The sequence below is a fragment of the Dendrobates tinctorius genome, unplaced genomic scaffold (assembly GCF_039654945.1).
Source record: "Dendrobates tinctorius isolate UK_male_01 unplaced genomic scaffold, ASM3965494v1 ptg000120l, whole genome shotgun sequence".
Taxonomy (NCBI): domain Eukaryota; kingdom Metazoa; phylum Chordata; class Amphibia; order Anura; family Dendrobatidae; genus Dendrobates; species Dendrobates tinctorius.
The window spans coordinates 25,658,562-25,686,040 of NW_027361788.1; the positions used below are offsets into that span (position 1 = coordinate 25,658,562).

The following is a 27,479-nucleotide window of genomic DNA, read 5'->3' on the forward strand; positions in this document are numbered from 1 at the left end:
ATATATATATATATATATAAATAGTTTCACAGTAATTGACTTTGGCGCCGACATCCGACTACACGGTATGCGTCTGCACCCAGTGACACAGCCGCTGTGAGTAGCGAGAGGGGCTGACGGTGGAGAACTCCTGCCCGTGGTAACGCATGCTCTTCCACAAATGTTCCAGTCTTTTCTTCAGGCCATAGACGGTGAATATGTCAATGATTCCAATGAAGTATCTCAGCTCCGGCCCATCCATCACGTGCAGCGGGTTCTTGTAATTGGGAAGTAGGCGGCGATTTTGGGCCATAACCTCGGAGATATCCGACACGGTGCTGACTTGCTGGCCAATTTTCTTCATGGGCGTGCGTCTAGTAGAAGTTACATCTGGGGTGTCGCTAAACTCGGTCCCATCATCTTCTTTATCAGTGGATTCACTTTCTTCCTCCACTGTCCCGGGCACAGAAGCACACTGAGATGTAGTGGGACTACCAGTTCCATTTACAGACCTGGAGGGAACAGCAGAATAAGAAAAGGTTTCGGAAAAGGATCTTATTTCCCACCCGAAACAACAACACTCTTCTCTATGTGGCTACGTCTGGGATTGCAGCACCATTCTATCTTATTGTGTGATTGTGAGCTGCAATACCGGACTCAATCCATAGAAAAGAGTGGCGCTGTTTCAAGAAACTATTTAATGTATGCCTCTAACGTATTTGTTCAGTGATGCTTCAAAACAACAGTCACCTCACCTTTTAGTGCGGACGATTAGGTTGGCCAAAGACCAGCTCTGGTTTTTCTCATCTTGATGTAAAGGCTGAAATCCAACTAGAAGACTGTAATCAAGGACATTGAGCTGCTTTAAGAAAAGCGTGTCCAACTCTGTCTGACGAAGAAGCCAGGAACGTTGTTGATCTGGAGGAGAAGCGGGAAGTTAAACTCTTTCAAAAGGAAAGGAGGAGAGGAGCTGCTGATGGCAACCAATCAGAGAGCAGATTTTAATTTCCAAAGGGCCTTTGAAACATGAGCGGTGGAATCTCATTGGTTGCTATATGCACCTCCCCCCCCACTCACTTTACACTAGTGTTGATAAAATCCTCCCACAGAACTTGTGCTTACTAAATGTCCCTCTTGTGACTCAATGGCCTTCTTCCTCACACTTCCTGTTGCCCGGATGGAGACCCCTAGGATCCTCGCTTAGTTCCAATGTATTTTTTTTATCATACACAACTTCTTGTGGATATGCCCTCTAAATGTGTCAATACACATTAATGGAATTGTTGGATCCACTGATTTTGGCAGTACAGGTCAACCATCTTATCTATATTCGGGCATCCCAACATGAAAGATAGGGGATATTGATTTCTACCAGAGACCGACAGGCATTAAAGGTACATGGTCACTTTAATAATGATCACCCAGACAGTACCTGGGAAAAAACCTGGAAGCAAGTGTTTCATTTCCCTGCAGTGCTCCCGTAGCGAAAATGAAGTATTACACCATTCCAATTGAAATCTATGGGCTGCCAGTATCAGGTTCTTATTATTTTTCAGCAAATGTCTATAAAAAAGTTACGTTTATGAAATACTTATAGATGTTTCTCTTTTTTTAAAAAAATTTAGGACCTTTGCGTATTAGATTGACAATAGAGTGTCTCTGTTTGTGGAGGACCCAACATGTCAGCCCATAAATTTTAATAGGGACTGTGTAATGCTTAATTTTCCCTGCGGGGGTGCAGCAGTGAAGTGATGCACCTGCTTCCAGATTCTTACTAGTTATTGGGGACTAGGGAGTGAGAGACACTGATCAGGTCATTATTGGGAAGGGGTCAATTCTAAGATAAAAGGATTGTCCAGAGTGAAAAACCCCTTTAAAAATAATTGATTACTAGATTTGACAACATACCCAAACAGATAACATTTCCTTCGAAGTTTTGATCCTTGAAGACCTGCAGGACTCTACTGCCCTCCGGTTCTGGCTCAGTCCAGCGGCTCACATGACAGCCTTTAATATCATAGCTGAAACCAGAGAAAAATTCTTATTATACCTACAAACCGGAAAGTCGATAAAGGGGAAGTTATGACCCACATTCTCACCGGCCAGTGATCCGTTCATCTGGAAAAAAGACGCTCTGCATAATGATGAAGTATTTCTGTAATAGATGATAATAAACATGGATTAGTGATACAATACGCCATAGAAGCTGGCGGCATATGAGCTACGTGCTGCCATATTGCTGCATACACATACCACTTCCCATGGCGTATGTGCCCAATGAGAAGCCTTGACTTATGCCATTGTATTATACAATCAGGTCTATAGAAGCCATATGCTGTACATGACGCCCGAACATGATGTGAACACAGGACAGGCGCATACTGTCAGTGGTGTCATCCTGCCTATCTAGACTTCAACAGCACAGACATTATACCGGATACAACTGTATCCACTTCTGAGAACTAGACATTGTGTCATCTAGATCTAAACAAGAATGTTCCTTTCCACTGACAAAAATCAGAGATTTTAAAAATGATAATTAAAACTTGACATACACGGAAGACAGAACACGCGGCTTCTTACCTTTTTCTCATGAATTCTGGTGATACTGTGTACACCTAGAAAAAAAGATAGGAAAAGGTGACATGATTCAGGTGTCAATGGTTGCTGACATATATAATGTAGCAGAGCCAGGTAGGACAGGGATAAACCCCAACACTGCAGGGTTTGATTAGAGGCACCTGCATAGCTATTTACTAGAAGCAGGAAGTAGGCTCACTTTGTGTGCAGTGTGCTGGGGAACTGAGCAAGGTGTAGATTCTGCTGGGAGCTGCAGACTAAACTGAGCCAGGTGAAGTGCCAGGATTGCTGCACGGGTGAGAGACTGTGGTCTGTGTCTAGGAGGCGAAGTGAGAAGACCTCTAGGTGCTGGTCTCTCTGACAATGCTTGAGAGTTGGGTGGACATTTATCTGAACAGGTGACTCACATGTGCCTGTATAAGGACTGTTTATTCTGTTCCTTTATGCCGGAGAAAGGCGGTTTGTTTTCCATTCTGCTGGAAGTTTATGCACTTCAATAAACCTCCCTGTTTGACCCAGAAACCATGTGCCTGTGTGAATGCTGCCAGCAGCCTAAAAGCGAGTAAATCCCTACAGTTGGTGTTTTGGCTGAGGGCACTGAATCCCAGGAAGCACAGATGATTGTAAAATAAAGTCTGTAGGTCCGGGGTAATGGCAGCGTCAGCATTGCACAACACGGTCAGATAGTATGGAGGAGCTTGTGAAGCAATTAGTCCAGGTGCAGCAGCATCAACAGCAAATGGTTGCCTTAGGCTAAGTTCACACTTGCGTTTGGCAAAAGTGCGGAGGGCTGCGTACTTCCTCCCTTATGCCCTGCCTACTTCCACACATCTTCCCTTAAGCTCTGCCTAGTTCCGCATGTGTCCTGTGTACATATCTTTAACATTGGGTACGCAGGGACATGCGCTGTATGTAGATGTGTCCGCATGCGGTGTTTTGATGTGCCCGCCGATCGCACAGTAACACAACATGAGGGTACCACTTACGGAGCAGTGGGTCACAGGAGGCAGGAGCCGGTTGCTGTGGCTAACACCTGTGTCTGCTGCTAAAAAGAAATGAATATTCACTGCTCTTCATGATGGGTTCAGGCTCCATGCATACCAGGATGGGGATGAGGAAATCATGTATTCAAAGATGGGAATGAGGGAGCCTCGCATACCAGGATGGGGATGAGGGGGCCTAGCATACCAGGGTGGGGATGAAGGGGCCTAGCATACCAGGGTGGGTATGAGGAGGCCATGTATACAATGATGGGGATGAGGAGACCATGTATACAAAGATGGGGATGAGGGAGCCTCGCATACCAGGATGGGGATGAGGGGGCCTAGCATACCAGGGTAGGGATGAGGATGCCATGTATACAATGATGGGGATGAGGAGACCATGTATTCAAAGATGGGGATGAGGGGGCCTCGCATACTAGGATGGGGATGAGGGGGCCTCGCATACCAGGATGGGGATGAGGGGGCCTAGCATACCAGGGTGGGGATGAGGAGGCCATGTATACAATGATGGGGATGAGGAGACCATGTATACAAAGACGGGGATGAGGGTGCCTCGCATACCAGGGTGGGGATGAGGAGAACATGTATACAATGATGGGGAAGAGGAGACCATGTATACAAAGACGGGGATGAGGGGGCCTCGCATACCAGGATGAGGACACCATGTATACAAGGATGGGGATGAGGAGACCATGCATACAAAGATGGGGATGAGGGGGCCACACATACCAGGATGGGGATGAGGAGGCCATGTATACAATGATGGGGATGAGACGACCATGTATACAAAGACGGGGATGAGGGGGCCTCGCATACCAGGGTGGGGATGAGGAGAACATGTATACAATGATGGGGATGAGGAGACCATGTATTCAAAGACGGGGATGAGGGGGCCTCGCATACCAGGATGAGGAGACCATGTATACAAGGATGGGGATGAGGAGACCATGCATACAAAGATGGGGATGAGGGGGCCATGCATACCAAGCTTAGCTTATACTCTAGTCAATAAGTTTTCCCAGTTTTTTTGTGGTAAAATTAAGTGCCTCGGTTTATATTCAGGTCAGCTTATACTCGAGTATATACGGTATGTCGGTTCCACAACTAGAAAACTTAAAAATAAGATAAGGGAACACCTATACGATACAGTTCATCCCACCGCTTGAAATGTTTCTAATGCCTCATACCATTTCATAAAATCACATAACAGAGACACCACAAATTGTGTAACATATGCGATCGAACATATCTCCAAACACACACGTGGAGGGGATTAGAGAACAGTGAAGCTTTCTGGATATACTTCCTCAACACACGAGTTCCATATGGACTAATCTTGAAGCAGGAGATCATGCTGCATTACTGACTTCTGGCACATTATATTTATTATTCTTCATTTACTGCTGTGCAGTCCTAAATTATCTCAATTCCATTCACTGTCATGTATATTAACATGTTGCTTTTAATCTCTCTATTACACCATAGCTATGATTTCATTTGATCATTATGTTAATTATCGCGGTAATTCAAAAACCTTTTCCTTTTCCTTCTCTCATCAAACCGAGTCTAAGAAAACACAGAGTGTTCAACAGGCATTCAGTGTTTCATATTTCTTGCACTTTCCAAACCTCCAACTATGCCTATATGGTGTGTCACGACAATGCCATTGTTTTAAATATTCTAATAAAACCTTTGGATTTTTTTTTTTTTTAACCAGACCTGGATCTTTGCTTCCACATATTCATGGACATGCCAAAAAATGTTCATGACCAGGGTCGACATTGGAACAGACTGTGGTTCCGTGACCCACACAGTAGGAGTGGTCAAAAACTTGTCAGATCTTATAATTGTTTGTCGTGATATTCCTCTGTTTTGGGATTTGGGGGCGTAAGCGAAACCGACTAGTAGCTCGGCTGACAACCAGGTTACTTTGATAAAAACCTTGTCACACACCACGGTTGGAAAGTTGTATGGATTGCCAAAAAGGATATGGAAGCATCCCCACAATTAAAGGGAATCTGTCACCCCTTTTTGAGCTATCCTATAATGATATCATTCAATTGTGTGTCACATAAGGATTCTCTAAGTACTTTTGCTTCCCCCTGACCCCTTTCATTCATAAATACCTTTTTTATATCGGTTCAGATGTATGTAAACTGCCGCTGTCTGGTCCGCTGGGCGGGGCTTATTCACCTGCTCCCCCCCCCCTGTCTTGTTCTACACAAGAAGAAATGCGTAGAGCAAGACAGGGAGGGGGGGGGCATGTGAATAAGCCCCGCCCAGCGGACCAGACAGTGGCAGTTTACATACATCTGAACCGATATAAAAAAGGTATTTATGCATGAAAGGTGCGGGGTCAGGGGGAAGCAAAAGTACTAAGAGAATCCTTATGTGACACAATTGAATATCATCATTATATGATATCTCATAAAAGGGGTGACAGATTCCCTTTAAATATCCCTGAGCTGGAGGTGTCCAGGAAAATTTTTGGAACTGCTCAACTCTGGAACTTAACTCTGAAAAGTACTCTGGAAAATGTAAGAGTGGTAAATGTTGTTCTTCAGGATCCCAGAACCAGTGTTCAGTTTTCACATTTGACCAGGCAAGGGGCAAAAGTGATGGGCCAGGTAAAAGAGCACCTCCTCAAGGCATGATCGAGGGAGTATAGTCCGGTGACTCCCATCAAACTCGGGTGCGGGTCTTGGTGTCCACTGTAGAAAATAAATTGCTTGCCAAGTGGCAAGTGTATTATGAAGTGATGGAAAGATTTTGTGAGTGCCACTATAAAGTTTACCAACTAGTGGAAAGGAAGCCCAGGCAGGTTTGTCATTCCAGCTTGGTCAAGCCTTGACGGGACGGGGTTCATTGTGGGTTGGCAGATGGTGCCCTGCCCTCGTCTTTGGGCAGAGGGGGAGGTTATGTAGCAAAGCTGGGTAGAACAGGGTTAAATCCAAACTCTGCAGGGTTTGATTAGAGGCACCTGCATAGCTTTTTACTAGAAGCAGGAATTAGGCTCACTTGGTGTGCAGTGTACTGGGGAACTGAGCAGGGTGTTTATTCTTCTGATGTGAGCAGCAGAGTACAGTTTGTGGCAGACTAAACTGAGCCAGGTGAAGTGACAGGATTGCAGCATGGGTGAGAGACTGTGGTCTGTATCTGGGAGAAGTGAAAAGACCTCTTGATGCTGGTGACAAAACTAGAAAGACGGGTGGACATTTATCTGAACGGGTGAGCCTGTATATGGACTGTTTATTTTGTTCCCTTATGCCAGAGATAGGCTATTTATTTTCTGTTCTGTTGAATGTATAAGAACTTCAATAAATCTCCCTGTTTAACACACACACGTTACAGCTATGTATAATCTATATAGACTCTTCAATACTGAAATTACAACACCAAGAACTAAAAGTAGTTTATTGATGGAAATTACAGGACGAATAGACAGGTTACTGATCTGCAAATGATGACAAAATAGAAATAAAATTTCCAAACCATATTGATTTATTCAGTCTGGAGTATGGGCCACTTGCAGAAATCCCGGCACTTACAGCATCGGCTGCTGTGTCAGAGACAATATTAATGGTCGTCTGGGGAAGGTTCTGCTGCACTGAACGCACTTGGGCAAATCATCAAGATCCGCTGCAGGCAGCATCTTGTGCAATGACATCACAGATCTGCCTGGCAGCATGGTGCTTGTGCTACTGTGAGCAGCCTGTGTGGCCTAAATGTGCTACCATGACCAACAGAGTCTCTGCATTTGTCTCCAAACTGAGCACATCGGGGACATCATTGGTCAGTGATTACACAGAAGCTGCCAGCAGGGGATCTTGATGATTTGCTCAAGTGCATTCAGCGCAGCAGAACCTTCCTCAGACGATCATTAATATCCTCAGTGATAGTGACCAAGGCTGGAAGTGCCGGGATTTTACACATAGCACTCATACTCCAGGCTGGAAAAAAAAAAAAAAAAAAAAAAATCGAGATGTTTTGATAATTTTATCTCCATGTTTCCATCATTTGCAGATCAGCAACCTGCCTATACATTTTGTGATTTCCAGAATTCCACCACTTTTCCTTCTTAGTGCTATAATTTCAACGTTAAGAGTATATGATCCTATCAAGGACTACCCACCAAGTATCTTCACCAGCAGGGAGTGCGGATAGGATTGGAAGTGCTGGATGTACTTGGGTAGAATCTGCAGGAGGAAGTGAACTTCTCTCTTACTCTGTGTCTTCAGAAAAAGCCGCTTGTCATTTCTGCAAAGAGAGACCCTTTTAATCCCAAATGTGAGATTCATTGTCGGCACAGACAATTGTGAGATTTTCCAGCTATTCTGCATAGCTCGAAATTCTGAAATCACATCTAACCATGCATCTCTCCAGCTGTTGCATGCCCCTGACAGCATTTGATTTTCACAGTATTCTGGAAGTTGTAATTATGCTACAGCTTGAGAGACTTGTGTTAAAAGCCATTGATGTCTGACCCAACGCACAATTAGCAGAAGTCATCTATGAATTGGGTCATGTTCGAGGGAGGAAAGTCGACCTTGGTACATTAAATGAGGAGACAAGTGGTGGCAACTTTACACCACTCCATCTGACGCTCTGCATTGTGCTTGGTGATGTAAGGCAGCATCCAGCTGCTCGGCCATGAAGCTAAAGGCGGAGGCGCTGTGTTTGTCCTGATGTTTATACCAGAGAAGGTCTGGATTTTGCAATTATGTAGTCAGCAGAGCGTTGGTGACTTTTCTGCACTTAACCCTTTATACTCACGTCAGGAAGAAGTCCGCTTTGCTCTTTGAGTTGCTAATGAATTGAAGGTACAATCCACAGGAAGACAGAGATCTCTGGTAACTTTCCTCTGATATACCCAGAGACTGGCGAAAATGCTTGAACACCGGCCCCGCGTACGTCCTCATGTCATATCCCTGTAGGAGAAAGAACACATGAAAATAACCGTCAGCTTATATTATTCATCTTTTAGGAAATGTATTTCTTAGGAAGGTCCCCATCTTTGAATCTGATCACAGGGTGTCTTACTGCTGCATTCACCAGCAATCAATGTAAGAACTTGACCAGAAGTGTTCAATTTCGCTGCAGTGCCTCCGCAGGGCAAATGAAGCATAACACTCTTACCCATTGGTATTTGAAAATGGGTTTTAAGAATAAGAACCCCTATAAAGAAGGATGGAGTAAAGGATAAAAATTACACCTACCTCATGACCCTGCGTGAGTTTAGCTCTGAAATCCTCATCTGTAAGAATCAGATGCTGAAAAAGAAAATTTTTAAGTTAACATGTACAGTGCTGTGCAAATTAATTGGGACAAAGCATTTTTTTAAGTAAAATGGTAAGTTGGTTACCAGTCAGTGATTCAAACCAGTTTTATCTGCTTTGAACAGGTGTGAGTGCCTGTTCGAAGAAGTTAAAACTGGTTTGAATCACTGACTGGTAACCAACTTACGATTTTACTTAAAAAAAATGCTTTGTCCCAATTAATTTGCACAGCACTGTGCAAACCACAAGTCACCTCCAGTCACATAGAAGCCAAAAAGCGAAGACAAAATCATTATAATGTCGTTCCGTGATAGAAACAAGGGCTGGATTAGGACTTTCTGGATTAACAGATGACAGATTAGGGGAATGTTACTATATAATAGACATTTAGTGTCAAAGGAAAGCGATTGGACATGCGAATGACACTACCGGGAACTCATGTTCTATTAAATGGTTGGATGCCCCCCACCAAACAGGAATCACATCAAATCAATCTGTTACATCAGGACAATTCCTGCGCTACCAGGATCTTCCCAGGGGCCACATTTTGAAAAGAAGACGATCCCTTGAACGCCTTTCCTTCCTAGGACGTTCTAGTATGTCATGGGGAGGGCGAGACAGTTGACGCCTCTCCGCACCCCAAAAAATGCTGCCATCAAACTCTGCGACATACCGGATTTTATAGGGGACCATAATTTTTTTTTTTACTGTATAAGTAAATAATAATACTGAAGAATTATTATATAATACCAGTGATAAACAATATTATATTTAGTCCCTTATTGGGTTAAAAAAAAAAATGAAGTGAAATGTGCTAAAGAAAAAAAAAATTGTAATATAAAAAAAAAAAAAAAAAAAAAAAAAAAAAGTGTGAACCATCCCCTTTCCTTCCTAAAAAAAAATAAATAAAAAAAGCATATTTAGTATTAGCGAGTCGATTTAGCAAAATATAAGGTTACAACAACCCATTAGATAAACACTGTTGAGAAAAAGTCATTTTTTTGCTCACCCCGAGCGGCCCCCAGACATGCATGCCGCAAAATAACCTCTTTTTTGCCATTTCACCAAACTTGTATTTTTTTCCCCATTTTTCAGTACATTATATAGTAAAATGTTGGCAGGAGAATAGTAATTAAAAAAACAAAAATATTAAAGAAAAGGGAAAAAAATGAAAGCACAAATAGATATATATATACATATACACAGCTGTATTATTATTAAGTTAAAGGGGTATTTCCAACTTGGCATGTTGTCACCTTTCCTTCAGCAATCCATGAAGGGGGCTCTAAAATGCCAGACAGGTTGCGCTGTGTTTATTGCACAGTGCTGCTCTGCCTTTTCCGGCAATCACAGAGGCAATATATGAATGGGCGCCCACTGCTTCATTCCAAAAAGTTGTGTAGGAACCCAATTCTTAGGACCGGATGAAGCCCCAGTGATCGGTAACTGTTCACCTATACTATGGTCGGGTAATAACGTGCCCAGTTGGAAATTACCCTTAAAGGGCCAGACAGATGCCCACATTTCACAGTGGTGTTCCACTCGTCTCACCGCGGCCTCACTCTGGATGGCGTCGTGTACAGCATCTTTCAGTCCTTCTTTCAGATCGCAGGTCAGTGGGTAAAACTCGTGATCCTTATCGATTTCAAAAAGACCAAGTAGTTTCCATCTTTGTCGGAGTTTCCAGAAGAGTCCGCGTCTCCTCGAACTTCCCCGCGACTCCCCCTAATAACGAAGGCAAGAAAAATAAGGGGGAACTTTTTTTAGATTAACTGTACGAAGTGGAACAAACATATAAATCATTACAGCACCATGAATGGATAAGGGAATGATGACGACGGCGAGATGTGAGCGGTGATAGACTGGACAGAGGTAGAGGGGCGATTATTGAGGCAGAAAATGACAGCACTGGCACAGTACCACTGAGCGCTCCATAGACGGGCAGCAGAGAATGAGGATGACACAATGGTTCCAGGCTCAGTCCTGCACTGTCAGAGCATTTGCAAGAGGGTGTGATCCGACCATGTGAGCCGTGTGTCATCAGCCTTCACAGATACTCATCTGATGTTACAGCTATACAGAATATATATATATATATATATATATATATATATATTTATTATACACTGCCCAAAAAAATAAAGGGAACACTAAATAGCACATCTTAGATATCACTATATGAAATATTCCAGTTACAAATCTGTATTCATTAGATAGTGGAATGCATCGAGAACAACAAAACATAAAAATGATCAATGTAAATCAAAGTGAATATCCCATGGAGGGCTGGATTTGGAATGATACTCAAAATCAAAGTGGAAAATCAAGTTACAGGCTGATCCAACTTCAGCAGAAATGCCTCAAGACAAGGAAATGATGCTCAGTAGTGAGTGTGTTTACAACACCTGGACATGCTCCTGATGAGGTGGTGGATGTCAACTCCTGGACAGTCTGTGGTACAACGTGGCGTTGGTGGATGTAACGAGACATGATGTCCCAGGTGCGCTTGATTGGATTCAGGGGGAACGGGCAGCCAATTCACAGCATCAATGCCCTCATCATGCAGGAACTGCTGACACACTTCAGCCACATGAGCCCTAGCCTTGTTATGCATCAGAAGGATCTCCGTACACCTGCATATGGTCTCAGGATGGGTCTGAGGATCTCATCCCGGTACCTAATGGCAGCCAGGGTACGTCTGGCTAGTACATGGCGGTCTGTGCGACCCTCCAAAGAAATGCTTCCCGACACCATTACTGACCCACTGCCATACCAGTCATGCTGGAGAATGTTGCAGGCAGCAGAATGTTCTCGACTTCGTCTCCAGACTCTGTCACATCTATCAAATTTGCTCAGTGAGAACCTGCTCTCATCTGTGAAGAGCACAGGGCGCCAAAGTCGAATCTGCCAATCTTGAGTGTTTTCTGGCAAATGCTAGTCGCCCTGCAGTGGATGTCAGGCCCTCATGCCACTCTCATGGAGTCAGTTTCTGACAGTTTGAGCATACACATGGATGTTAGTGGCCTGCTGGAGGTCATTTTGCAGGGTTCTGGCACTGCTCCTCCTTGCACAAAGTAGGAGTTAGCGGTCCTGCTGCTGGTTTGTTGCCCTCCTACTGCCCCCTCCATGTCTCCTGGTGTACTGGCCTGTCCCTTGGTCCTGGTATCTGCTCCATGCTCTGGACACTGTGCTGACAGACACAGCTATTCTTCTTGCCACAGCTCGCATTGATGTGCCATCCTGGATGAGCTGCACTACCTGACCAACTTCTGTGAGTTGTAGACACCGCCTCATGCTAATGTACAGTACCACTAGGAGAGCAAGGACAAAAATGCAAGTGACCAAAACCACAGCCAAAAAGGATGAGAACAGAGAAATGGTATGTGGTCACCCCCTGCAGAACCATTCCTTATAGGGGTTGTCTTGCTAATTGCTGTCATTTCTACCTGTTGTCTGTCGGTTATGCTTCATCACTGGACAAGTTGATTTCACAGGGCGGCATGGTGTCTCAGTGGTTAGCGCTGCAGCCTTGCAGCGCTGGGGTCCTGGGTTCAAATCCCACCAAGGACAACATCTGCAAGGAGTTTGTATGTTCACCCCGTGTTTGCATGGGTTTCCTCCGGGTACTGCGGTTTCCTCTCACGTTCCAAAGACATACTGATAGGGAATAGAGATTGTGAGCCCTTCGGGGACAGTGATGCTAATGTGTGCAAACTGTAAAGCGCTGCAGAATTTGTTAGCGCTATATAAAAAAAATAAAGATTATTTCACAGAAGTGTGATTGACTTTGAGTTACATTGTGCTGTTTAACTTTTACCCTTTTTTTTGTGCAGTGTATATATACTGTCCCCCAATAATTCACAAGTCCCTTAAATAGCACAACGAAAGATTTAAATTGCTAATCTTTACGGATATAAATTGTGTAATTTGTTTATCAACGATCAATGGAAGCCAAAATCATCAAGTAAATAGACGGTTTGGATTCCAAATCACCTCGAAAATCAATGCAAAAAAAATTGCAATCAAAACCATGATGGCAGCTTATGTGACCCAGTAATGTGAAAGGCCCCGACGTGCCTGTGTGCATTCCTGGATATGATCCTGATTGGATGGTGGAAAGCGTCCTAGAGGCTCTCATCCCCCAGACCTGGATCAGTGGACAGTCTGGGCACTGTGTGTCGGCATTGTATGTTCTGATATAAAATGTTTCAAAGGGTCTCAGTTGGATAGGTCTAGAGAAGGTGCAGATTAGTCATTGGCATCAATGTCTTCGTCGTCCAGGTCCTGGATATGAGGTCGGGCATTGTCCTGCACCAGGAGAAACCTAGGACCAACTGCACCAGGGTAAGGTCTGACAATGGATTTAATCTCTGTACCAAACAGCAGCAGTCATGGAGCCATTGGCCATCATTTGGTGGATTACACAACCTAACAAAGAACATCACTAACCCACCACCAAACTGGTCATGATGGGCGACGTTGCATCAGGATAACATTCACGTTGGCATCTCCAGACTCTTTCAGGTCTGACATGTGAATAAAGTGAAGAACGGGGTTCCAATGGCAGAAAGTGCCACTGTTGATCACAGGTCATAGCTGGTATTGCAGCTTAGACATAGTCACTTAAAGTGAACTTGTCAGCAGTTTTGGCCAATATAAGACATGCTCATCACCTTTCAGGGTTTATAGACAGCATTCTACAATGCTGTCTATAAGCCCCCAACCCGATCTGGGGGAACTGAAAAATAACTTTTATTATATTCACCTGCGGGGCGGTCCGGTCTTGGTCCGGCATCTCCCATCTTCTTATGATCGCCGCCCTTCTGCTTGCTTTTTGTCGATGACGCCTTCCTTCGTCATCCACACAGGCTCCCCAGCATTGAGCTCCTGTGCAGGCATACGTATCTTCCCTGTTGAGGGCAGAGTAAAGTCCTGCAGGGTGCAGGTGCTAAGCCTCTTTGACCTTTCCCAGCGCTTGCGCACTGCAGTACTTTCCTCAGCCCTCAACAGAGCAGAGAAGTACGTCTGCGGAGGAGCGCAACACCGGGGAGCCTGTGTGGATGATGCAGGGTCGCGTCATCCACATGAAGCAAGCAGGAGGGCGACATCGCAAGAAGATGGGAGGCGCCGGACAAATTAGAGTGACACCTCTCGAACCAGACCACTCCGCAGGCGAGTATAATAAGTTATTTTTTCACTTCTTCCAGGTCGGGTTGGGAGAAGATATGCTGCATTATAGAATGCTGTAGATAAGCCCTGAAAGGTGATGGCCGTGTCTTATATCGGACAAAACTGCTGACAGGTTCCCTTTAAATAATAGAAAACAAATATGTATTTTCTATGGACAGTGCTGCCATTTCTGGAAAAAAGATACCGTAAATAAAACAGGCCCTGAAACAAACTGAACTGGTGACATTTAGTGTAAGACTAGCTGAAGAGCCCGGCGTTGCCTGGGCATAGTAACCAACTGTGGTTAGTTATAACAAATTATAATGATTATATTGCACATAAATACATTTCACATCATATATTCAACACTACAGATTTGCAACACAAATTAACTAAACGATAACCCAAGTATTGATAGTATTTTATTTTCAACTTATTCAAGATTTTTGGTTTTTCCTTTCGGTGCAAAGATGAACAGATTTTTGGCAGTTCCAACTCTTGACCAGACCATGTAAAGTTGACCATGAGAAAAGCATGGAGATTGCAAATCGATCCCTACTACTTTCAAGGACTGTCCCTGAGCATTGTTAATGGACATTGCAAATAGCAGTTGAACTGGAAACTGGAGGCGTTTAAAATCAAAAAACAAATCAGATGGAATGAGTGGAATTCTTGGAATGAAAATGTCCTCTCCTTTGGCACATCCTGTTTCTGAGCTGTGTATCTAACCCTATCCTGTGTGATAATGTCTGCTGAGCTGTGTAGCTAATCCTATCATGTGTGATACTGTGTGTTGAGCTGTGTATCTAATCCTATCCTGTGTGATACTGTCTGCTGAGCCGTGTATCTATTCCTATCCTGTGTGATACTGACTGCTGAGTCACGTGTCTAATCCTCTCCTGTATGATACTGACTGCTGAGCTGTGTATCTAATCTTATCCTGTGTGATACTAACTGCTGAGCCTTGTATCTAATCCTATCCTGTGTGATACTGACTGCTGAGCCGTGTATCTAATACTATTCTGTGTGATACTGACTGCTGAGCAGTGTATATAATCCTATCCTGTGTGATACCGTCTGCTGAGCCGTGTATCTAACCCTATCCTGTGTGATACTGACTGCTCAGCTGTGTATCTAATCCTATCCTGTGTGATACTGACTGCTGAGCCATGTATCTAATCCTATCCTGTGATACTGACTGCTGAGCTGTGTATCTAATCCTATCCTGTGTGATACTGGGCTCCCTCTGCAGTCTGTGTTGGCACGGTAATAAATTGTGTTATTTCCAGCTTTACAGAAGGACGATAACACCATAGAAATAAGAATAATAGGCAAAATTGTTTAGTGAATTGGAATGCACGGGGTTAAAATTTCACCTCACAACATAGCCTATGACACTCTCGGGGTCCAGACGTGTGACTGTGCAAAATTTTGTGGCTGTAGCTGCGACGGTGCAGATGCCAATCCCGGACATATACACACACACACACAAACATACACACACACACATTGAGCTTTATATATTAGATTGCTGAAGATTTCCTAAAGATTAAAAAAAAAACTAAAAAAAAAAAAAACAGTACGCAAATACAATGCATGCCCAGTGATGCAACAAGTGGTTAAAACAAATATCTATGGAATTTGAGACAGATGATACAAGTTTATGCCACCACTTCAGAAAAGAATTACATGAAAAATATTGCAAATGGACAAGCATTTTTTTTTTTTTTTTTACATAACATTCTGGGTTCTGTCTTCAAATATCTTTAAAGCAGTGTTCCTAACACAGAGCTCCAAATCCCCTGCACAGACTTAGATTTAAAATCTAAAACCGTGACATTCTGTCTGCCTACAGGCGCCACCAGGGGGAGCTGAGGAGCTTACAGAATTTTAGTCTGGCTCCCTCTAGTGGCTGCTGCAGGATAATGCAGAGGATTTGCAGATATTAGTCTGCAGTGAATTATGACCAGAAAACATGATAAAAAGTGAAGAATTACTTTACAACATTGATTTTAGGCAAGTTAGAAACTGATCCAAGTTCTGTTAGTCTATGACTGGCCAGGGTCCCTGATGCAGAACGGGCACATGATGGGCCGGGCACAGATATTTGCTGCTCACCTTAATCATGGCACTGTGGACTGAGTCACGTCTTCCTTCCCCCTCCATTCTTCCATGTGTCACAGTTGTCAGCCCCCACGTGTCATAATAAGTCACAGTGAGTCTCCGTCTCCGCTCCTTCTTCCTGATGATTGCTGTATAATATTTCCTTCTACATATCTTCTCCCCTGTCCTATTACGCACCCCCTGCTCACCCTCAATGACCCTCCCTGGACAGAACGGATGAGAATGCCTGGTACTGTAGATCTGCACCCACCCGGTATGGAAAATCCTCCCCTACACAGGCTGCTCGGATGGCAGGGTGCATATAGGATCACCTGCTCCTGAAGCGCGGACGCCTCCTCCCCATACCCCATATAATAGCCTGATCCATTAAAATCACTGCAGTACAGGGAGGACGGCACACAAGCAATCCCATGGACAATTTGTAGACTGCAAATAGCTCGCTGGAAAAGTCAGCACACATCGATTATACGGCATCAGCTGACGGAGGAGAAAAAGGCAAGCCTGTCCTAGGCGGAAAAAGTGCTGCAAAATATGGACTAGAGAAGGGGCGAAAAAATATTCGGGTGGTCATTAAATTCTACCTGCAGCAAGGAGGTATTGGGACAGGCTCTTATGTCATGGCCCATATACCGATTGCAATGGTGCCGGACTCAACCTTACAGCCTCATGGGCATATAGAGACAAGTTTGGATCAGGAGACTCGTGGTCAGCCCGGGCATTATGGTCCACGTATGGACCATAAAATGCAGCTGTCTGAGCCGGTCCCAATACCTCCATAATGCTAGACCGCCTGTCTGATCCAGGTCTAAATATGGGAGACCTTACTGAGTATAAAGTACAAAATGATTCCTTTAAAGCCTTAAAGGTTGTTTTAATATTTTGCTTTTCCCCCACCCTTTCTTAACCCCTTCACGACCTTGGGATTTTCATTTTTTGCATTTTCGTTTTTTGCTCACCTTCTTCCCAAAGCCATAACTTTTTTATTTTTCTGTCAATATGGCCATGTATTTGCGGAACAAGTTATACATTTGAACGAATCCATTGGTTTTACCATATAATGTACTGGAAAATCGGGAAAAAGTTTCAAGTGTGATGAAATTGCAAAAAAAAAGTGCAATTCTGCATTTTTTCTTTTTTTGTTTTTACCATGTTCAATGAATACTCTAACTGACCTGCCGTTACGAGTCTCCAGGTTATTATGAGTTCATAGACACCAAACGTATAGATTTTTTTTTTTTTGAGGTGAATTAAATCCAGTTTGTAAAAACATAAATTAATAAATAAAATAAAAACCGGTGCCATTTTCCCAGACACCTAGCGTCTTAATTACTCGGTATCCTTGACTGGGTGAGAGCGTATTTTTTGCGCGGCGAGCTTACATTTTTATTGATACCATCTTGGGGTAGATACAATGTTTTGATCGCCTCTTATTGCAATGTTGCGGATAACAAACAAAAACATAATTCTGGGGTTTTGATTTTTTTTTCTCGTTACACTGTTTACCAATCTGATTATTATTTTTATATTTTGATTGGATGTTTCTGAACGTAGCAATACCAAATATGTGTATTTTTTATATTTTATTTTGAATGGGGCAAAAAGGGGTTGATTTAAACTTACATTTAAAATATTTTTTAAAACATTTTTTCTTACTTTTTACTTGCTGTAATAGTCTGGTTAGAAGACTTGAACCTGTGATTGTCTGATCGCTTGTGCTATACTGTACATAGCAGGGCTTCAGCCCTGCCATGTGCAGCAAGAATCATCATCTGCTATGAACACCAGCCACAGGTCGGCGCTCATAGCAGATCTTCAATGACAAGCACGGCGATATCCTGCAGACCCCCGGTTGTCATGCCAACTCATCGGCTCCCCGCGATCATGTGACAGGGGCGGCGATCAATGTGGTTTGTGATGCACTTCCGGCACACTCGTGTTAAATGCTTTCAGAGATTGACAGTGGCATTTAACATGTTAACAGCTGTGGGTGGATCACAATTCCACCTGCTGCTGTTAAAGGGACATAACAGCTGATCAAATCAGCTGTCATCTGCCTCAAAAGATGCGGGCGCAGAGCCAAGCTTACATCAAATGGGGAGAGACGAGCTATGACATACTTTTAAGTCATAGGGTGTGAACTGGTTAGAAGAGACATTAAATAACCTATGACGAATGGCATACATAGAAATCTTATAGTATTATGGGCGCCACATGGTCCTCCACACAGTATTATGGGCGCCACATGGTCCTCCACACAGTATTATGGGCGCCACATGGTCCTCCACACAGTATTATGGGCGCCACATGGTCCTCCACACAGTATTATGGGCGCCACATGGTCCTCCACACAGTATTATGGGCGCCACATGGTCCTGCACACAGTATTATGGGCGCCACATGGTCCTGCACACAGTATTATGGGCGCCACATGGTCCTGCACACAGTATTATGAGCCCCATAAAATGCTCCATACATACAAAAAAAAAAAAAATCAAATACACACCTCTCCCCGTTACCCCACTATTCCAGTCTCCTCAGCATCTTCTGACCCTCGGCACTGCTTCAGCACAGAGGGCGCGCTGTAGTAACATAATCGCACCCTATGTGCTGAGACGTCATAGAGCTCAGATGCAGAAGGGGAATGACAGGAGAGTGCATCATCGGACGCTCCCTCTCATGGTCGCACCCACCGAGGGGTTGGGGGGGCAACTGCCCCCCCTAGAAGCAGTGGCGTACCGCGCACCTATCATGAGGCCTGGCCACCTGTTTTTCCTGCCGCTGGCCCTTTAAATCTTCGGGCACGGCGGCTTTACAGGTGCGCGCAGTGGCCCGGGTGCCCTGTACATAGGGGGTTAATAAGAACGCCTGACTTTGAACGTCAGGACATTCTTTGTGGGTGGAAAGCGCTCTGCTCTCCCCAGCTCCCGCCCCTGAACCTGAACTATCAGGTCAGTGACGGTCTCACCTCAGGCATCCGGAGGAGCGTACCGGCGCACTCCTGAGGCAATCACTACAGTGTCAGGACAGGTGCTGAGCTGAGGCCTGGGCTGATGTATACAGGGGCTGGCTGTGGCTGGGCTGATGTATACAGGGGCTGGGGGGCTGATGTGTATATACTACAGGGGCTGGCCGTGGCTGATGTGTATATACTACAGGGGCTGGCTGTGGCTGATGTGTATATACTACAGGGGCTGGCTGTGGCTGAGGCTGATGTGTATATACTACAGGGGCTGGCCGTGGCTGATGTGTATATACTACAGGGGCTGGCCGTGGCTGATGTGTATATACTACAGGGGCTGGCCGTGGCTGATGTGTATATACTACAGGGGCTGGCCGTGGCTGATGTGTATATACTACAGGGGCTGGCCGTGGCTGGTGTGTATATACTACAGGGGCTGGCTGAGGCTGATGTGTATATACTACAGGGGCTGGCTGAGGCTGATGTGTATATACTACAGGGGCTGGCTGAGGCTGATGTGTATATACTACAGGGGCTGGCTGTGGCTGATGTATACACAGGTATGGGGCTCATTATACTGTGTGGAGTATTATACAATCTGAAGGACCATGGCTTGTCCCCCCTAGTTTTGATCTTCGGTACGCCCAGGCTCCCTCTCCCATCGTTTTCAACTGTGTCAGCATCTAGGAAGCCGATGCTCTAGGCATGACTTTATTTTTCATGATTTTTCTTATAGCTTTCTTTATAGTAAAAAAACAAAAACAAACATTAATAGAATGCTTGCAAAAAAGTGAAAATCAAGGTGCCGACAAGTCAAAAATAATAATAAAAAAAAAAAAATCTGTAATAAGGACGTCTGAGGTGGCGTTCACATGGAGACTTTTGCAGCATTAAGGAAATGTTGTTTTTTTTTTAGAAGCTTTTGGATGAGTTTTTTTGTTTTCTGAAGAGGCTTTTGGTTTTTTTTTTGGTTTTGGTTTTTTTTTTTAAATAGCCTTATGATTGGACATTGCCTAATTTGTAGATGGCATGTACTTTTTCATTTTTTTTTCCCCACCAGGAGTTTGTCAAAATCTGTACATGAAAAAAAATACCCGTTATATAAAACTCTTCATATGAGCAGCAAAGTGGATTTTTCCTATAGAAAATGAATAGGAAAAGTTTTCCAATTGGTTTTGGATGAAGATCTTGCAGCAGATCTACGTTTAAAAAACTCCATGTGATTAGGAATAGTTAAGGCGTTTATATATATGTTTTTTGGTGAGCGGTAGTGCTTAAAAAAAAAAAAAAGTCCTTTTTATGCTTTTTTTAACATGAGATTTCTATGGCGTTGTTTAAGTTCACACATTATTTACATACTTTTTTTTCCAGGCGCTTTTTTCTTTTGTGCAGTCTATGATAATATCGCTGAAAAACAGACTGGGTTTTGAGGGAAAAAAAAAAAAATCTAAGAATTTGCAAAGCTTGTAATAAATTTTGGAATTCCTGATATCAGCAGAATATAAGATGCTGGATGACTGGAGCGTCGCTCTGTATCAGGCTTACCTTAGCTTCTTCCTCTGGAGGGGGAAAATGTTTGGGGTCTGGATACATGACTCTTCCCGGAGCACTCAGTACTATATGTGAGAGGTGGGGTCAGTTCTGCTGCTCTAGTCACTAATTACTAATACACAGAATTAACAAAGGAAACCTAGCAACAGCTTAGTTAGATTTTAGTTTTTGCATAGGAGAAATTAAAAAAAAAAAACAAAACAGATGCAACCCTGATGGTAAAAATAACACATGGATGAAAATTGCATCCGTCATACTGATGAAAAATGGTGTAAATTTTAATGGCGCGCAAAATACGAAAACAGACGTCTGAATAAGGGCTTATAGTAAATGTACATGTTGTCTCAATATGTGGATTTTGCACACGGATTTTACCTCTGCAATGCATAAGGGTGTGTGCACACGTTGCGGATTCGGCTAAACCTGCAGATAAATCCCCAGGTCAAAAGACCTGCGTTTTATCTGCAGATTAGCCTGCAGTTTGACACCTGGATATTGGAGCAGATGTGAAACCGCTGAGGATTCCACACAAAGAAATGACATGCTGCGGATTGAAGACCCGCAGCAAATCCGCACGGAAAAATCCACAGCATGTGCACTGCGGTTTTCATTTTCCATAGAAAATAAAAGGTACTGTACAACACAGCAGAAACTGCTGCGGATCCACAGGGCCAAAAACGCTGCGGATCCGCAACGTGTGCACACACCCTAAGGGTGAATTCTACACCCATACTGCAACAAAAACTGTGGCTCAACCTCCATGTGAATTTGTGCTGATTTTGCTGAGAAAACCCGGACGGATTTGATGTAGATATGGCAGAGGTGCAGAGGCTTTTTTTCTGTACATTTTAGATCTGTGATAATATAGGCGGAAGATTTCAAGTCTGTAAATAATTTACGGAAAAGATTTTCTCTGCTTGAGAATTTGGGAAATCTTATCCACAATGCTGATCCTGCAATAGGCAGGGGATTTTCCACGGACCATTTTGTGCCCAAAAATCTGCAGAGTATACAGTCTGTCGGATTGCACGGTAAGGCACATCCATGCGCTATCCTTTTTTTTTTTTTTTTTTTTTCAGGCAGCTCAGGGACCCATAAAGTTTCAATGATCCATACGTTTAAAAAACGGACGATCCGCGAGACTCAGAGTGTAACCTATTCACATCTGTTTTGCGGACTCGGCCATTAAAACCTATGGGTAAAAGCATGAAATATGGAAGACAGGCTTTATACATCACTTTTCCATCCAAGTTTAATCCTTATTTCACTGATCAACTAATAGTCAATCAAAAGTGAGAAAAGAAAAAGATGGAAAGAAAGAAATGGAGGCAAATGGATGACGAGGAAAATAAAACAAAACACGGTCACTTCTCAAGGATGTAAAAATTGACATCACTTCGCAAAAAGTGAAATAGGTAGGGACATTTGCAGACTAAAGTGACCGACGGCCGAATTAAAATCCGCCCCATGGCCCCCGAGAGGCTGAGCCGCGGCTCTAAGGCTATGTGCACACGTTGCGGATTCTGCTGTGGATCCGCAGCGTTTCAGGCTCTGCGGGTCCGCAGCAGATTTAGGTGCGTTGTACAGTACCATTATTTTCAATGGTAAACTGAAAAACGCTGTGCAAATGCTGCGGAGTTTACCGCACGGTTTTGCTGCGGGTTCAAATCCGCAGCAGGTCAATTCTTTGTGTGGAATCCGCAGCATGTCAATTCTTTGTGTGGAATCCGCAGCATGTCAATTCTTTGTGTGGAATCCGCAGCATGTCAATTCTTTGTGTGGAATCCGCAGCGGTTTCACATCTTCTCCATTGTAGAGGTGTGAAACTGCAGGTCTTTTGACCTGAGAATTTACCTGTGGATTTTTCCAAATCCCTGAGGATAAATCCGCAGGACCTAAAACTACGTGTGCACATAGCCTAATGCAGATATAATACAGAAAGAAAGATGGGATTTGCAATTCCTTGGTTAGCCGCCTGATACAGAACCGAGCAAAGTGACCATTGGATCTATACTTACGGACACTCGGCTTCCAGTCTGGGATCTGGTCTTGTTAATCCTCTCCATTGGTAATGCAGGGGGCGACTGTGAACATTCTGGAAGCTCAAGGTCTCTGCGTGTGGAAGAAACAGATATTCATCAGTGGTTAAAGATCCAAAATGGAAAAAAAAAGAAGGTAGGAAAATAATAAAAATGGATTAAAAATCTCAAAATATTATGTCATCAGAATTTGGCTGATACGGTGATAAGCTTGTAGAGGTGACAGAAGGTCAAATGTCAAAATCTGGAGTACAAGTAATAAGCACCTTGTAGAAGATCCACATGAAGCCGGTCTGAGGAGGTGAGGGTGGGGCTGCAGGTACAGGGAGACCCAGGTGAAATCGGCATGGAGTTTCCTTCCCAGTTGCCAAGTGACGGTTTCGCTTTGTTGTGGTTCCCATGTGTCTGACAAGCTGTGACGGCTCCTCTGCATACAAGTCGTCGGTAGCATCTCATACAGAAAGGTGCATCGTGCACTCATTATCAACAGCATACATTACTCTCATTATTTTCAATCAGGAGCCGCAGTGTGGCTCAGTGGTTAAGAGCGCTACCACACATTGTGTTCAATCCAATGTAATACTTGCATAGGGCTGCATGATGTGTAAAGTTTCTTGCCGATTTCAAGAGTTTGTGACTTAATTTACATACATGTTCAACTCTTTAGGTGTTGCTTTGCCAAGCTGTGGCAACATGAGGGGGGGGGGGAGAGAATTTTTTTTTGTCCGGCACCCAGACAGAATTTCGGGTTAAATCAGTGTCTGGAGGATCCGCCAGCCAAAAAAACCTTGCAAGCTCCGTTTGGAAATCTTTGAGGATGTTGACGGACAGCAATATTATGGCGGATCCGCACAAAAACGGATGCAACGGACGGCGATCCGCCAATAATGAAAGTCAATGGGGAAAAACAAAAATTGCGGATCCGTTTTTTTCAAAACCTGGGGATTTTGACTGATTGTAAAAAACGGAAGTGTGAAAGAGGCCTTATAAGTAGTGAAAAAAAACAAAAAAACAATCTTTGATTTACTCGCCTTCCCCTGGTCCTTTGGTGGGTCTAGGCCACTGCACGTTCAAAGTATTACAGCCAATTACTTGGGGAGAGCGACTGAGCTCATCGCTTGTGCTGTAACCAATCGATGCAATGTCAGACAGGGAACAGTGGCGGTGATTAACAATGGACCTGGGGAGGGTGAGTTAGGTAGGGTTTACTTTTTTTTTCCCTACCAACAGTGCTAATAGGATAAAGTATTCTGAAAGGGGACAACCCCTTTAAGTTTATTATTTTTCCATTATCAGCATATTCTTGTAGCTTGTTTCATGGGCCTTGCCCTTAATTCTTCCAAAAATAAAAATAAAGGTGTTAATATGTGGCAGCTCTGTAATAGCTATTATGTAATTTGCAACATTTTATGCTCCCCCTGGGGACGGCTCATTGACACTGGAGACCCCCGGGAGAAGCAGGATACATTGACACTATATAAATAAATACATAATGAGGGTAGTGTGCCCGCTGCAGTGTAAGTGATCGTTGTCGGGATCGCTAGTGCATCGCTAAGTGTAACGGTACCCTAAGTCACGGCTCCTACCTGCTCACAGCAAGGCACAGGCAGGTCCTATAATTGTTCATAAGTCACAGCCCCTTCCCCCGGGACCCCATAATCCTGTCTCTATTTACAGCAATCAGCGCACAAATAGGTGCAGTGATTGTGCCCTGTGACAAGGAGACCCTCGGGGAGCAGGCGCTCGGATAATGACGGGTATGTGGCCGTGCAGTTAACCCATTGCTCCGTGCAGTATGATGCAATTGATGTCAGACTGAGCATCACTGCGTATCACTGTAGACAACACCGATCCAGCACGTCAACGGAACTCTCAAACCTTGGGAACAGGAGTGCTTACAAATACTGATGTAAAATACTGAGCGTGTGAACGTGGCCTAAAAGTTATCACCATTAAAAGGAGAAGGGCCCATAACCCACAGTAAGGAGCTGGGGAAGAAAGACGGAGATCAGCAGGTGAGCTCTCAAGATGGTGCCTGTGTGTCCTATGGGGAGAGACAGAGAGATGTCAGTGGGGATACAGCAGCCATGCTACAGCAATATGCTCATATAGCGAGTACTGCAACCCCCATTGGTCAGAAACTGGGAGCCAAGCTGCAGGGGACCCAAAGTGTGTCCTCAACAGGATCCAGATACTCTGTCTTGGCACTGGAGGAAGAGGATGGATCTTCTGAAATGGATGTCTACATGTGGACTTCTTGAGGATAATCGGGATCCCTTCTGGAAATTAAATGTCCCCCTCAGGATTCCATTTCATTGATGGATGTCCTTACTGCGGTCAATATACAGTATGTAACGCCACACTTACTACACTGTCAAGCCAGGTGGGCTACATCCAGGAATCTATCTCCATAATCCGCCATGATATCCAGAAACGGACAGAGCGTATCACGGCAGTTGACGGAAGAGTCAGCAAGCTGGAGGATGCTCTCCCTCCTATCCGCAGACATTCAAAACAATACTCAAGCTGTGGTGGCACTGCTTGCTAAGGCTGACGATTTGGAGAATCGCCAGAGCCATAATAATATCAGGCTAGTTGGAGTGCAGGAAAAGGTGGAAGGGGGGAACCCCAACAGATTTTTTTTTTTTTTTTTTTAAATCGCTACTGGATACTTTTGGCACAGAGGTCTTCACTCCCTCATTCACAGTGGAGTGGGTGCAAAGGGCCCCTACATGGCCCGGGCCGGTGGGTAGGCCCCCTTTACCCATTCTGATTAAAATCCTCCACTATAAAGATTAGAATATTATACTAAGGAAGGCACGGGGAATCAAGAAATTAATCTTGGCAGGCAAAAGATCTCAACCTTTCTATATTTCTCTGTCGAATTTCAGCACAAACGATCTACAGTCAAGAAGTTAATTTCAGTTCTTCAAAACAAATAGTGAAACTCATATTATATACGGTCATGTGAGGCAGCGACCGGTGTTATTTGCAAGGGTCGCTATGTGTCCCTCAGGATGCCCCAGGATAATCCCCCAGGATGCGCTCAGAAGCGTATTGAGGCCGTGTGAGTGCACTGCAGTCACAGGTGTAGCTGTAATTGCAATGCAGAGTAAGGGTATGTGCACACGTTGCAGTTTTGCCTGTAGAATTTTCTGCACAGAATCTACATCTCTTGACAGAAAACGCAGGTAAAAATCCACGCTGATTTGATGCTTTTTTTGATGCAGATTTTCATGCCTTTTAGCCGGATGGGAGCAGTTGTCCCATCACACGATGCCTGGCCATACAGACCCGCACACACACACAGGGACACACGTACGCACACAGATCCCCCACACACAGACACGCACATAGCTCCGCCCACACTCTCTTCCTCCTCCCGATCTGCAGCGTTTCTCGCACCCACATTTGCAGCAAATCCACAGATCTTTTTACATCTGCGGTTTTGCTGCGGATGTGCCTGACTCAATGGAAGTCAATGGGTGCAGAAACGCAATTCAAAAAGAATTGACATGCTGCGGAAAATAAAACGCTGCAAATCTGCGCTGATTTTTCCGCAGCATGTGCACAACAAACCCGAATTTCCCATTCACTAACATTGACTGTGCATTACACTGCGGCTTTGATGCGAATCCGTGTGGCCAAAACCGCTGCGGATCTGTATTTAAATCCGCAACGTGGCACATAGCCTAGAAGTAAGTGTAGTCTTGGACAAGCTATTTGTCCAGTGCAGATTTAGGAAAACCTGCCATGGGCTTTTATTTTTCAAATGGACTACATGATGGTAGTGGAGCAGTCCATTTCCTCCCCTGGCCCCAGGTTCTTTTGTAAAAACCCCTGCAGCCAAGGGGTGGGGGTGTCAGTTTGGAGTTTGCAACTTGCGGAGCAGTCAGCTCTGCGGAAGCTCATCCTGTATGAGTTAACACAGAGCCAACAGAGTGAACTCCTGGCACCCTGCAGCGTTATACGGTGGTGCCGTCGCCCTTGGCAACCGGACTCCCACGGACTGTTTTTTTTTTTTCCTTTTTCCCATCTGTGATCCAGAGGATACTGTATGCTGTTCACTGTCTGTCACACTGAACCAACTCTGCTGCACTACAGGTGGTTGGAGAATGCGGGGAGTGTGAATTGAGGCATACCCCAACAACAGCTGCAGGTCTGTCATTATACCTGCCACACTGCAACCCAGGCCTGCGGACAAAATGGAGGAAATCCTGAGGCAGCTGGTCCTGACGCAGCAACAGACCAATAACCTGTTGTCACAGCAAATTGCAGCCCTGCGTGAGGCACCTCCAGCACCGACCCCAAAACATCGCGAGGCCCGAGACAAGGTCCGCTGGCTTTGAGGAAACTGAGTCCAGGAGACGACATGGAAGCTTTCCTCGCCATCTATGAGTGCACGGCAGATCGGGAGATCCTGCCAACTTCCCAGTGGGCCAAAGTGGTGGCTCCGTTCCTGATGGGTGATGCACTAAAGGCCTACTTTGAACTCAGTCGGGAGGACGCCCAGGACTACGCCAAGCTAAAAGGTGAGATCCTTGCCCGACTGGGGGTTAATACCTACATGAGAGCCCAACGGGTGTTTTCATGGTCTTTTGTGGAAGCCCAGCCTGCCCGGTCTCAGGTTTATGACTTGCTGCAGCTTGTGAAAAAGTGGCTCCAACCTGAGACTTTGACTCTGGCCCAGAAGGTGGAAGAGGGTGGTGGTCAGCTGGCTGGTGAGAGTTTTACCATCAGCCATACAGCGTTGGGTGGGGCAGGGGGACCTAGGCACTCTGGACTAGGTGGTGGGACT

At 44.5% G+C, this 27,479-nt stretch overlaps 1 protein-coding gene across 5 annotated transcripts; it reads right to left on the reverse strand.

Moving 5' to 3' along the window:
• PIP5KL1 (phosphatidylinositol-4-phosphate 5-kinase like 1) lies at window positions 1-27,479 on the reverse strand. Of its 5 annotated transcripts, none has more exons than XM_073590971.1 (11): window positions 27,249-27,479; window positions 22,661-22,754; window positions 10,391-10,564; window positions 8,780-8,833; window positions 8,337-8,491; window positions 7,696-7,820; window positions 2,563-2,597; window positions 2,079-2,134; window positions 1,888-2,000; window positions 735-897; window positions 1-491 (listed from the first exon to the last, which is right to left on the reverse strand). In XM_073590971.1, the coding sequence occupies exons 2-11, from the start codon at window positions 22,706-22,708 to the stop codon at window positions 59-61; spliced, it is 1,356 nt and encodes a 451-aa protein (XP_073447072.1). In that variant the 5' UTR covers window positions 22,709-22,754; window positions 27,249-27,479; the 3' UTR covers window positions 1-58. The 5 variants fall into 5 exon arrangements, with proteins under 5 accessions (XP_073447072.1, XP_073447071.1, XP_073447074.1 ...); XM_073590970.1 differs by lacking the exon at window positions 27,249-27,479 and adding an exon at window positions 22,948-23,370; XM_073590973.1 differs by lacking the exon at window positions 27,249-27,479 and adding an exon at window positions 20,637-20,707 and having other exon boundaries at window positions 22,661-22,682.